The sequence below is a fragment of the Miniopterus schreibersii genome (genome assembly GCF_964146895.1).
Source record: "Miniopterus schreibersii genome assembly, chromosome: 1".
Classification (NCBI taxonomy): Eukaryota; Metazoa; Chordata; class Mammalia; order Chiroptera; family Miniopteridae; genus Miniopterus; species Miniopterus schreibersii.
The window spans coordinates 62965160-62977403 of record NC_138101.1 but is presented as its reverse complement, the minus strand read 5'-3'; the positions used below and the strand labels follow the sequence as shown (position 1 = coordinate 62977403).

General features: G+C 45.3%; 2 protein-coding genes across 3 annotated transcripts in view; one reads left to right on the top strand and one right to left on the bottom strand.

Annotated features, from left to right (window-relative positions):
* The window catches only part of MANBA (mannosidase beta), a 116109-nt gene extending 106146 nt beyond the window's left edge, over positions 1–9963 (top strand). Inside the window, exons 19-20 of the transcript XR_013997459.1 lie at positions 6341–6603; positions 9537–9963. The gene's annotated coding sequence lies outside the window, so the exon portion shown is untranslated. The remainder of the gene's footprint in view (positions 1–6340; positions 6604–9536) is intronic.
* Positions 752–12244, bottom strand: part of NFKB1 (nuclear factor kappa B subunit 1) — a 122316-nt gene continuing 110823 nt past the window's right edge. For both annotated transcript variants that reach the window (XM_081116996.1, XM_081116997.1), the window contains exons 17-24: positions 10193–10394; positions 9531–9700; positions 9108–9210; positions 6741–6865; positions 5337–5403; positions 4846–5018; positions 3687–3864; positions 752–1756 (exon numbers count right to left, since the gene is read on the bottom strand). In XM_081116996.1, the coding sequence (XP_080973122.1) occupies positions 1599–1756; positions 3687–3864; positions 4846–5018; positions 5337–5403; positions 6741–6865; positions 9108–9210; positions 9531–9700; positions 10193–10394 (1176 nt within the window). In that variant the 3' untranslated portion in view covers positions 752–1598. The remainder of the gene's footprint in view (positions 1757–3686; positions 3865–4845; positions 5019–5336; positions 5404–6740; positions 6866–9107; positions 9211–9530; positions 9701–10192; positions 10395–12244) is intronic.

Genomic DNA, 12244 nt, shown 5'->3' with positions numbered 1-12244 from the left:
GTTTCCTTGTCTGCAAATTGGAGATAATTCCACATACCTCACTGGGTTGATTTCATGAATAAATGACTTCACATGCTGTGCCAAACTGGTGAGCATTAGCTCCCAGCACCTGCGCAGGCTGGGTTCTCTGGGAAGCCACTCGGAACGGGAGACCCACGTGCAGGATGTTTATTTGGGAGTGCCCTGGGATCTACACCTGCGGAAAGGAGGGAAAAAAAGGACTGGGAGAGAAGCGTTAAAGCTGTGACGCAGATCCAAACCCCTCAGCCACCTTGAGAGAGCTCTGGAGGTCAAAAGCCCTCCAACCTTGTCCTGGGTTGGACAGGCTTTCATATGCCACGTCAATCAGTGTTCCGTGGGACCATCAGGGGAATGGGCGTGAGCTGGGAAAGGGGGCTCTCTGCAGCTGAGGCCATCTGCCAAGTGTGATGCCAGCGGCTGGGCCAACAAGCCCTCTGTGAAAGAGGGATCTTGGTTGCACATCCCAGTGTCCACCACGGCACCTCCTTCCCTTTTCCCTCTCCTCTCCCATTTCCAGTTCTGTGAGTGAAGGCAGCTGGGCAGAGTGCCGCGCTGGGAGGTTTCTTGGACAGGCCTCTGCTCTGCTGCAGCTTCGCTGCTCTGTGCGCCGCGGAGTCGCTGAGAACCCCAAGGGCTGAGGAGGACGAACTGCAGGAGACGAGGGCGGGAGGCGAAGGGCCGAAACGGAACGAGCGAGCACGGATTAACAAACCCAAAGCTTTCATCTCAGGTTAAAGCACTTTTCTTTGGACAATTTTTATTTCTGGATCAAAAAATGGGCTCTGCAGGGAGAGGTGAATATAATAACCAGGATGTGGAACGGTCCCGTACTTACAAGGAAAGTAGTAGTACAGAGCCAACAAGACAAGGCCATCAATTTGCTTTTCCTTTTATTATAAAAGTAAAATAAAAAATAGCATTTATAAATCCAACATTTTTTCTTTTAAAGTATTTGATCTAAAAACATATTTACAATAGCAAAATGCAGAAAAAGGGGAAAATACCATTTTCAGCACTGATTGTAATCATGTTTAAATATGGACACATACCTATTCTTTTTTCAAATCAGAGATAAAACACATTAGAAAAAGCAGGAAGCCTTTTTTAATTATACATAGACCCTCATTTTAAAATACCTCATTTAAAATATTCTTAATAAAATATTAAGAATTTTCTTAATAAAATATTAAGAATTTCCTTAATTCTTAATCTGAAAACATGACTGTGCTATGGACGGCTAGCAGGGACACCAGGTGGGGACTGTTAATCTTTGAATGACGGTGGGACACAGCAGCAGTGACGACAGAAAGCAGCTGGTAAAGCTCCACATGGTGCCTCCGAGGCACCGGCCCCGCCGAAGGCTGCGACCGCTAGATACTATCTGCAAGTGAGCCGAACTGAAATTCATTTAAGAACCAAGAAAGGAAGCCAGGTTTCAAAGGCCTGGAGGAGTCCAGACCGTCCAGGTCCGCGGTGTTCCTCTGAGCGCCCCTGGAGGCGCCTCACCTTCCTTCTTTCGGACAAGCCAATGGAATCTCACAACTTTGGTTTACAGGACGTTGGAAACTGCCAGAGGGCTAAATTTTGCCTTCTAGAGGTCCTTCCTGCCCGTAATCATGGGGCATTTTGTTAAGAGTTAGCAGTGAGCTGCCGCTGGTCAGAGACTCCGTGAAGCTGAGTTTGCGGAAGGATGTCTCCACACCGCTGTCACAGATGCTGTCGTCTCGCAGCTCATCTGAGGGGAAGGAGCACAGAGTCACTGGGGTGCAGCTGGGAACAAGGCCACACCTTGGCTCTTTTTATGTTTCATCCCAGCCAGGCTCAGAGTTTGGATCTAAAAGGCATGTGGGCCCGTCTTGCCCATGAGCTTCTGCAGGTCACACATTCCGCCTGCACGGCCCACTTGCCGCTACCGTTCACGGTGGGGTGAGGGGCCGAAAGCACCCGAGGTAATAAAAAACTGAGAAGACACCAAAATTAGCCAGATGTTTTCACATCTCTTTCTTACAGCCTAGCCTCATGTTTATCAGAATCCTTTCTGAATTCTCTTGACCCAACGTGTACCTTTCTTTCTTAGAAATCAGGTGTGTTTTTCCAACCCCTGTATTACCTATTTTATATCCGAACTAGAGGAAGTTGCTGAACCTAAGCAAAATAAATCGGTGACAGAAGTAGGGACTAAAAATAAGAGATCTTTCTGGGCCTCATGCTATCAAGCTCTATACACTGCCTCAAAAATGTTTTGGTAGCAAAATATAAGGTGATTTTGATGAAAATTAGTCTATACTAGATAAGCAGGTCAAAATCTCCTTGTTGAGAAGTGTCTTTAGGGATCTGAATGAACAATGTGAATTATTTCCTATACATAGAGAGTAATCAAGAGAACAGAAGTCTAATATACCTGAATCAAAATGCTACCTTCTTATATATTAAATTCCAATATTAAAATTAAGACTTTAATGGCAGTGACATGGCTATTGTCTTGTTATTGATTTATTCCATCGACCAGTCTTTGTTAGGTTTCTGTTATGTGCTGAAAACTGTGAAGTATTTAAAAAATAACTACTAATCAGGGGCTTAATGCTTTTTAATATATAAGTACCCATTTCTTCGTGTGGAAGGAGCATCCGGTCATGAGACAGGAGATGCGGGGTTTTTCCCTGGTGGATACATTGTCCCTTTCTGAGGTGGGCACAGCACCTGTCCTGACTCCCCTAGGAAGGGCCCCCCAGCCCCCCTGCAGCAGGAGGGAATGGTCAACTGTGATGTGTGCTGGGAGCAGCAGAGAAGGTGAGGATGGTGAGCAGGCGACCAGACACTGGGCATCGTGACGAGAGCAGACCTGGTAGAGGGGTGGGGCGGACCCCCACTGCAGGGGTCAAGGAGAGGAGAGAAGGCAGAACAACACTGAAAATGTCTCCTGAGCAGCTCTGCTGCGTGCGAGAGCAGAGGAATCGGGCTGTAGGTAAAGGGGAAATGGGATAAAGGGGGTGTTTTTATTTTTGTTTTATTTTGAAAAGGTGAGGGAAACCACAGCATGCTTGCTAGGTGATCAGTGGGAGGGAGAAACGGAGCGTGCTGGGGTTAGAAAGAAAAAGCATGAATGGTTGGAGAGTGGGAGAATGAAGGGCCATACAGGATTGTTGGGCTGTGAGGACAATCCATCATGTTACGTATTTTAGGTGGCTGACAGATGGAACCAATAACAGTGGGAGACAAGGTCAGTGTCATGAACATGGGGAGGAGGCTGAGGAGTTGAGGACGGGGTGGTGGGAAAGCCACAGTGACTGTCCACAGTCTGGGTACTGGTGCTGGGTCTAGTGCATTTTTCTATCTCTTTTACATTTAAAAGGTGAGAGAAATAATATTTACCTTAACCACCCACGTGTTGTTTTTAGTATTTATTGTGAATCTAAGTAACTCACATGTAACTGTGATCACTCCTGGGGACAGCCCTCTACCTGAGCAGCAGCAGTGTCAGGAGGGGCAGGAGGCAGAACTGTGAGCCCCCAGCAGGGAGGCGACAGACACCTGGGACAATATATTCAAGAGACAGTGGTGGGGAGGAAGTTCATATCCTAAGAGACTGAACACACCGGCCTGACACACTGGCCTGGGAAGCAGGAAAATATCTCCACCACTTTTAATGTCTTTTTTTTCTTTACCTATTTGCTGTCTTGTGGAGGCAGGAGAGAGAGGCAGCGAGTTGGCCTGAGTGGTGGTTTTGGTTGGGCTGGGGGCTGCCGTTCCTGAGGTGAAGGCTGCCTGGATCACTTCGATCGCTTCGGTGTAGCCCATCTGTCTCAGGGCCTCCATCAGCTCTCTTATTGTTCCTCCAGAGACCTGCAAGGAAGAGGGAACAGTACGCTCCTGTGTGAAAACCTGTGCAGGGAACAAGCAGGCAGGCTGCGAACACATCACCACACCCCTTCCCTCTGCCAGGCTGCCTCCTCCACCACGAGAACCAGGTGGTCCTGGAAAGGTCAGAGCAAAGGGTGTCTAAGAAAATACTGTCTTTGAGTCGTTTCCTGTTTCAGCTCAAAGAGCACTCAGGAAACTACAGAGATGCGGTTTATAGTAAGTGGGGGGGGCGGGGACAGAGACATGTGCTGAGGCGGTGAACTGCCTAGAGCTAAGCGTATACAGTATCCCTGTTTAGGCTGAAGCTCTGAAAACCACTGAGAAACAAGAGCTATCAAAAATTTCAAAAGTAAATAATTTCACCCATAGTTTTTGATCTTTTAGTTTTAGAAATTAAAACATCACCAGGTAATGGCTCCACTAGGAGTCACCTCACAGAAAGCTGATTCCATGTCCTGACACGTGACCAGACATGATCTTGGGGAGAGGAAGAGATGAATATTGATTATAGTCTGTCATGTTTGTTCAGGGAGATCAAAGCTCTGTGACCATCTTGACCCTCTAAGTAGCATTTTTTAAAAATTCCTTTAAAATAATAATTTTAGAGAGGGAGAAGAAGGGAGAGAGAGAAACATTGATTTGTTGTTCCACCTGTCTGTGCATTCATTGGTTGTCTCCTGTATGTGTCCTGTCAGAGATTGAACCACAACCCTGGCACACTGGGATGGTGCTCCAACCCAGCTACCAGACTCAGGCCCTAAGTAGCAAAGTCTCCAAGTATCTGAAAACAGCCTTCTAGGAAGGAGGGTTTCGATCTTGGCCTGGGCCATCCCCCCCCGGATATGGAAAATGATGGATTTTCTTCTTCAGAATTAAGGGAGAAGGAAGGGGGTTGTGCCCAGCAGTGATGTTAACAGAACAAAGTCAAATACACGTAGTTTGCAATGTCAGGTGATGTATTACCTCGTAATTGTCCATGAGAGTTTTAGAAGGCGCGGGACTCAGGCGGAAGGCATTATTGAGTATCCCCAGACCTAATTTCTGGGCCAGGGTAGACCAGTTTTTGTCTGGATCAGGAAATTCTAGCAACTTGTAGAGCTGCAGCTTTGTATCTTCAGTCAGCTGTTTCATGTCTCCTGAAGGAAATGAAGAAGAAACACAACTGTCCTAGCTGAACGGAGACACTCTGAAGGGAGTGATGGCTGCCACACTGCTCACCCTCCAGTGCCCCCTGGAGGCCGTCAATCTCCTTTACTGGAGAGTCAGCAGAAGCCCAGCTGAGTACCAGCAGCATGTGTCTCAGTAGATTACAGCTGGCTAATCCCGTTCATACCTCCAAATCTTCTGATTCTGAAATAACCTCTGTGCCTTTTACAGAAGACCTGGATAATGGCGGCTCTCCCCCAGCCCCTCCAAATGACAGTGTGGAGATAACAATGGTTAAGTGAACTCACCTTGTGCCAGTAAATCATCAGGTGTAAACTCTGGCTCATATGGTTTCCCATTTAATATGTCGAATACCTGGTGGGAGAAAAATGTGGGGAACAACTGCACATGAAAGGGACCATGAGAGAAATCTGTTGTTTGTTTTTGTTTTTTATTTAATAACTCAGAATGTCCCCTTAGGAGGTTCTAGTACCCTAAAGATGGAGAGAGGAGTCAGTACCATGGCCCAGGGGTACGTGAGCCCTTCGGGGCTTTGGGCCCAGGAGGCTTTGTTCCACAGGAGCTGCCTAGAAGGGCTGGAGGACCCAACCCAACCTCATAGAAAGCAAGGGCCAAAGGCAGTCCAGGCTCCCAGTCAGCCATCTCTAGGTCAGTAATTGGTCAGTGATGTCTCCCCTAGATCTGGGTGAGGGCTGACCTTCCTCAGAGCTGCGCAGATGTGTCCCCTCACTGTCCCCTCCACCCTGGTAAAAGGCTTACGAGAATGAGTTTTATGAACTTGCTCAAACGGAGGTGCAGAAATGCTCACAAGGCTTGGTGTTAGCCTTCGAGCATCTACATTCTAACTGAGGGGCCAGAAAAGTCTTAAATTAAAAGAAACAAATAAAATCCCAAAGTGATGGAGGCCTGTGTTCTCTGCATCACTTGGCTGCCGGCTGACCTGTGGACGGCCTGGGTCACTGAACTGGGTTATCTGTCTGCACTCTGTGGTGAGGCTTCTGGGAAAGTCAGGTGTTCAATGTAAGAGGAAAACCATGGAGTCTCTGCCAGGGTCCCTCAGCTCAGTCCTCATGGGCCGGGAGGAAGAAACGAGCTGTTTTTGGACGTGGAGCAGCACCTGCCCTTAAGGACGTTGATTTTGTTGTGCTGGAGATCTGTATGCTGCCCACCATTCCCTCTGGCTCTTCTTACTGGGCCAGAAAGACTCAGGGACTGCTTCTCAACCTTCAGATCTCAGGTCAGTGGAGTTCTGAGAAAGGCTCTAAGTCTGTTTACTCTGTTTATATTACAGAAATTCTCAGAAGAATCTCCCGTTTCCTTTCATGTTGAGAAATCACTTACCAAAGTTCAAGCAAACCATAACATTTAGTCCAGCTTCAGAAATGAAGACGGAGGCAATTCTGGTGTGAGTTCAGAATGGATACCTCCTAATGTGAATTTTGTATATTTTCTCATCTAACCCTCTCTCACAACTTGACTCGGATCTGACTTAGGCACACGCTTTCACAAGCAGAACTCTGCTGACCAAGATCTTTCATGGATAAGCTTTTCAAGGTAAGTACAGCTCCTGACAAGCAGACTTTCTTAAAAAAATAAAAGGCATGTGCTTTGGGGAAGACCATCGGTTCTTACGTTCCTGGACCTTTAGCTCCCTCAGGAGCTGCCATCAAACAGACTGGAGCTACACGCACCTGCCAGTTGGTGGCCATATCTAGAGGTGTGGTTCCAGGCACAACTCCTTCATCATCTCCATCCTTTGCCCAAGAGTCATCCAGGTCATAGAGAGGCTCAAAGTTCTCCAGCAGGGGATCTGCTCCTGCGAAGTCATGTTACACAGCATTAGATAAACCCGTATTTCATCAACTTCCAACTGCCTGCAGAGGTCCGATTACATAAATATATAAAACATTCCTTATAAACATGTAAAACATTTCTACTGAATTATCCAGAGACATCTTTTAAACTCTAATTTATTTTGACTGTAAAGGTGTCTGATGATGCCCTAAAAGACTTGGAATACTCTGACTCTCACATTTAACTCTGTAGGATAGTTTTAAATGGAATGATACATCTTTAATTTGGGGACTAACGACAGCAGTTTACAGGTACTGGGGTGCACCCTCAGGATGAAGGTCCTAAGGTTCAAATTTATATGCATGTCTCAACTTCCTCTTCTGTTTGCTCAAAAGAACAAAGACGTCTGCTGTCTAGGACAACATGTTCAGTTTTATTCCTGGGAACAGCATTGCCAGGGCCCTGATCACTAAACAAAAAACACCAAAACCACCTCTGCTAGGATGTGTAGTCTTTGAAGAATTTAGGGCTGATCTTGGAAAATCTAGTCGGTTCCTTAGCTGCAGGAACACCAAGGGTAACTCAAAGATTAGAGCTGGAGTTACTTCTCAAAGGCTTAGCGACTGTTAATGAGGGAGTGTTTAGCTTGATGCCTAAGGAACAGCAGTCAGCTCAGCACACCCTTTCGGAAGAGGAACTTGTTTTCATCTTGCCGGGAGAACATTTGATTCATGCTAACTTTAATAACAGGGAGTGCCTCATGAGAGTCAAAGAGGATCTTCATGCTATTTCTTATTTCATTATCCCAGTCCTAACCTGATTTACGAGGCAGTGCCATCTGACAATGAAAACAGTGGAGAAGCTCAGATGAACAATTATAGGACTGAAGGGGGTGGGGGGTCTGAGCTTTGTCCGTCCCTTAAGTGACCTTCTTCATGACTTTGAGCCCAGGACTAGGTTTTTCATCTGAGTTTCTTCATTTGTCTACTAAAGAAACTGCTACTTGCTACTCCTCCCATGGGATACTGAGAATTCAAGAGAAAGCACTTTTGAAAGGGTTATAGCTTCTTGCCTGAAGGCACTTCTTAATTATAACCACCAACTTACCAAACTAGAGTCTTATTCAAGAGAAAGTTTAACTAGACAGGAAAAAAGAAAAGGCTGCTGTTTATTTGGGATACGTGCTGAAGTGAGCACATCTGCTGTGTATTTGGGATACGATTTCACTTGTCAGAAAAATGTGGTGCCTCAAAGAAGAAGTCCTGCATCTTTTTAGATTCAGCTTTTTAAGAAGGTATTTAACCTGCTCTGTTTTCTTGAATTTATAAAGCATTTACTTTCTAAAAAAATTTAATAACCTGTAAAGTAAATCAGATATATCAGGGCAGGTTTGAGATACCAATTTCATTAAACAGTTTTGGAGGTTCTAAATATTGAAGGCAAGAGAGATTCAAGGATGAGCAGGGATAATTTTTCTGTACTTCACAGGAGTAGAGGCTTAAATGGAATCACACCTGCAGATCCTTGAGTGAAGTAAGGGAGAGAAACACAGTAGGGAGAATAAAGTTTGGAAGTTCAGACTGACAAGGTACAAGTCATAGCTCTGCCAGTTACTGGGACCTTAGGACTGGGATGCAGAGGTTTCTCTAGTCTGTTTCCTTAGCTATAAGATGGGAATACTAACAATGGGATTTGTCTCAAGGGGTTAGTGTGGATTAAGTAAGGTTAAACGAGACAGTGCATGTGAAATGCCTAACACAGTGCCTGGTACAGAGTTAGGTCAATAAATGCTATCAATTTTTAGTGCCAAGCACATGATAGTACTCAATACACATCCCATTTGTTTTTTCCTCTTACTTCAATTTTTAGGAGACCTTTCTTGCAAAAGGAAGTATTTAAATTATTTCTTATAACAATGCATTTTTCCTTCTGGGGGCTTCTGATGTGATGAGACTGGTACTGCTCAGAACTCTGTAAGGAATTAAATTCAACTCTAAGATCTCTTGTCATGAGAGTCAACCTGAACAACCCAAACCCCAAACGAACAGGTGCATTAGAGAGTAGAAACTAACATGACTCTCAGGATGAAGCCCAGGATTCCTAGTGCAGACAGTGCTGTTCAAGTGTGATTTGCCATAGAACTTTTTCATTCATGCTTTTTAGTGACAGATCTGTGGCTTACAGACAGTGACGGGGCTGCTGGCCTGAAGTTGGGTTTGCAGTCCTGATACCATTTTCCACAACTGACTGCCAGGCTGCCTTACCTGCTGCTTTGAGAAGAGCTGCCATCCGGGTGGAGCCTCTCCCGGCTGCTATGTGCAGGGGTGTGGTTCCATCATAGGTGGTACTGTCTACATGGGCATCACCCTAAAACCCAGTCCACACAGAAAAGGGTTAGTTGAAGGTTCTCTCACCCCTTGTCCCCATGTCCCCCTGTTTCCGTGGCTCCTTGAGTTATATTACTAGCACAGTTGCTATCTGGGGCAGGCTATGCTATTGAAATAATCCTGTTAGAGCTCCCTGGCAGGGGTGACGGGAATGCCTGAAGCTGCAGCTCTGAAGCCTTGTGTGGACATGAAATAGAGGTGAATGTAGGGAGAAAGGCTCTTACCAACACCATTTTTTGAAAAGATTTTCCTCAGTCTCCCTTGAAATTTAATGCAAAGGCAAATATGCACATCCTTTACCTCCAGGAGCAGACAGCCGGCCAAGGAGATGTTGTCCTGCTCCACAGCCAGGTGCAGCGCCGTGCGGCCCGACTTCTGCTCCGGCGCGTTCACGTCCACCCCGGCAGCCAGCAGCAGCAGCAGACACGGCATGCTGTTGCTCAGCACGGCTATGTGGATGGCGGTCAGACCTGCAGCCCAAGCACAGGGACAGTCACGGTTGGGAAGGCTGTCACAGGGTGGCCCTCAGTGGAGCTGAAGGAAATGACTGGCCCAAGGGGAGGGAAGGCTGACGGGTTTCGGCACATCCAGTGCTGAGAGAGTCTCTGTTCCAGACAGTCCTACAGGAGCTGTGAGTCAACTGTTCTGCACGTAAACCCACAGTCTCCCTTATGTTCTCAGGAGACACAGAGCAAATAAACATTCTCTGAATAAACAGTGCTTTCTGTACTTCAAGCCCGGTGTGTGTCGGTCCTCTGCTTGTTCCTCTCCCTAACTCTCCCAAGTCATCTTTAAAGGAATCAGTTACGGTGAGCAGCAGACATTCCCACAAAAGACGGTCAACGCCATGCAACTAAGTAAAGCACTTTGGGTACAAATCAAGTAACACGCGTTTATCAAATAAATACTAACCATTTAGAAAGCAGATAGAGATTATACTGGATGGGTGATTTTTCTCTTACCTTCCCCATTGGGGTTGTTGATAAGTAGTGCTGCCTTTTTGTGCTTGAGTAAAATACCGAGAATTTTCTCATGTCCTTCTTTGGCAGCTAGGTGCAAAACCGAGTTACCCAAGCGGTCCAGGAGGCTCAGGTCGGCCCCAGCCCTCAGCAAGTCCTCCACCACAGCCTCCTGCTTGGTGATCACTGCCAAGTGCAAGGGCGTCTGGGGAGTTGGAGAAGGGGCAGGAGATAACACTGTCAGTAGCAAACACTTACAACCCATGGGCTTGGCAGCTGTCACGGGTTTTAGATGGAGCCAGTTTCCGTTCCCAGATTAACTCCTCACCTTTGCAAAAGAACTACTCCCTGCCCCATATCATATGCTAATAAAGCATATAAACTGGACTAACCAATAGCCACTCAATTATTAAGATTATTTTTCCATTTATAATTTTTAATAGCTTTCTTGCTTCTCATTCCAGCCCACTGACTGCTGATTTATTAACTCATCTATGAGTAAATTTAGTATTCTTGAAATTCTAGTAGGACTCTACCTTCAGCTTATAATTCCACATATTAACAAATCGAATCAAGGCTACAGTTTCACTGAAGTTCAAACGAACCACTCAACTGAAACCAATGAACAAAGGTGCTGCCATTCTATACTAACATGGGAAAAAGATTTGTTAAATTAAAAAATATTGTTGCATGGACTGGCTCCATGAGACCAATCAACAGAGTTCTCTAGGCCCCATTTTATAAAATGTGTGCAAGGATTCTATGCTTCATAACCGGGACGACAGTACCATCTCACTGAGAGGCTCAGGTGAACAAACAAGCTGATATGCTGACACCTAGTAGGTAAGTAAAGAGTCCATTTGATTCCCTTGCCCATGAAGCAGAACCTCAGCGGATGCAAGTGAGATGTTTTGAAAACTGTGTGTTTTCAAAATGAGTAAGACAAATAGAATCATGAAAGTATCTTTCAAAGAACTGAGGTCACTGACAGAGACTAGCAACATATTTCTATACAAATCAGTCTATTTCACAGGAGCCTGTGAAATCCAGCCCATCCAGTGATAATTCGCTTAAACTTCCCTCTCGGTAAGCAGGTACTGTAGAAGCGTCAGCTAACCACGTCCTGGCTGGTGCAGGGCGACCACAGCACATGGGGACTTGGGTGAAAGATCTTGGTCATCTAAGTCTCAATTACAGTGATTATTTGATGTAAAAGAAACAATACAGGATATTTTGCCAAATTTCTATTCTCCCCGTTATTTTTTCCCCTTCATCTTTTAGGGCTATATCCTGGCTTGAGATGGAATGATGCCCTCAACCCTTTAGATATGTAGTCTCCTGGCTAAAAGCCTTCCTCTTAAAATATAAACAAGTAAATAAAAGCTGTGTTTATTTATCAGAGATGTTATTTGGGGAGATGGGAAAAGAAAACAGAATGAGAAAAGAAGATCTGAAATGATATTATAGCATTCAGAGGTTAGGAATTATTTGTAGTTTTAATATAACTTTTTTTCCATATCACACAAATTCTGTACTGTAAGAGAGGATTTGAAAAAATTAAAAAAAAAAAAGTTTTCTCCTATGGTTCTACCAAAGGTTTTCTATGATATTTCAGGCTTTAGATCTTAAACCCCAGGGTTATATCTTACACAATTACACAGTATGGGGATCCAGGAACCCTTATGCTATGCCTGTTGGCATGTGGACATATGTAAACATTCTTCAGAGCCAAGTAGACACCCCAGCAGCCCAACTCCTGCATGTATATCTGAGTGATACAAATCCATAGGGGGGCTGGGTGAGAATATTCACCGCAGTATTATCTAGGAGGTGGGAAGCAAGACGCTGGCTAAGTGTCCACTGCTGAGAAACAGGCACATTACAGGTAGAGGATGTACACTGCAGGACTCTCCTCAGGAGTAGAAACAACGAACTAGCTCTACACACAGGTGCATGGGTGAATCCCATAAATAGAGAAGGTGGAAATCTAGTGACATGTAGCACGAAGTCACTTAAGCATTTTAAAAACATGCATGAAGAACTATACAAACACAC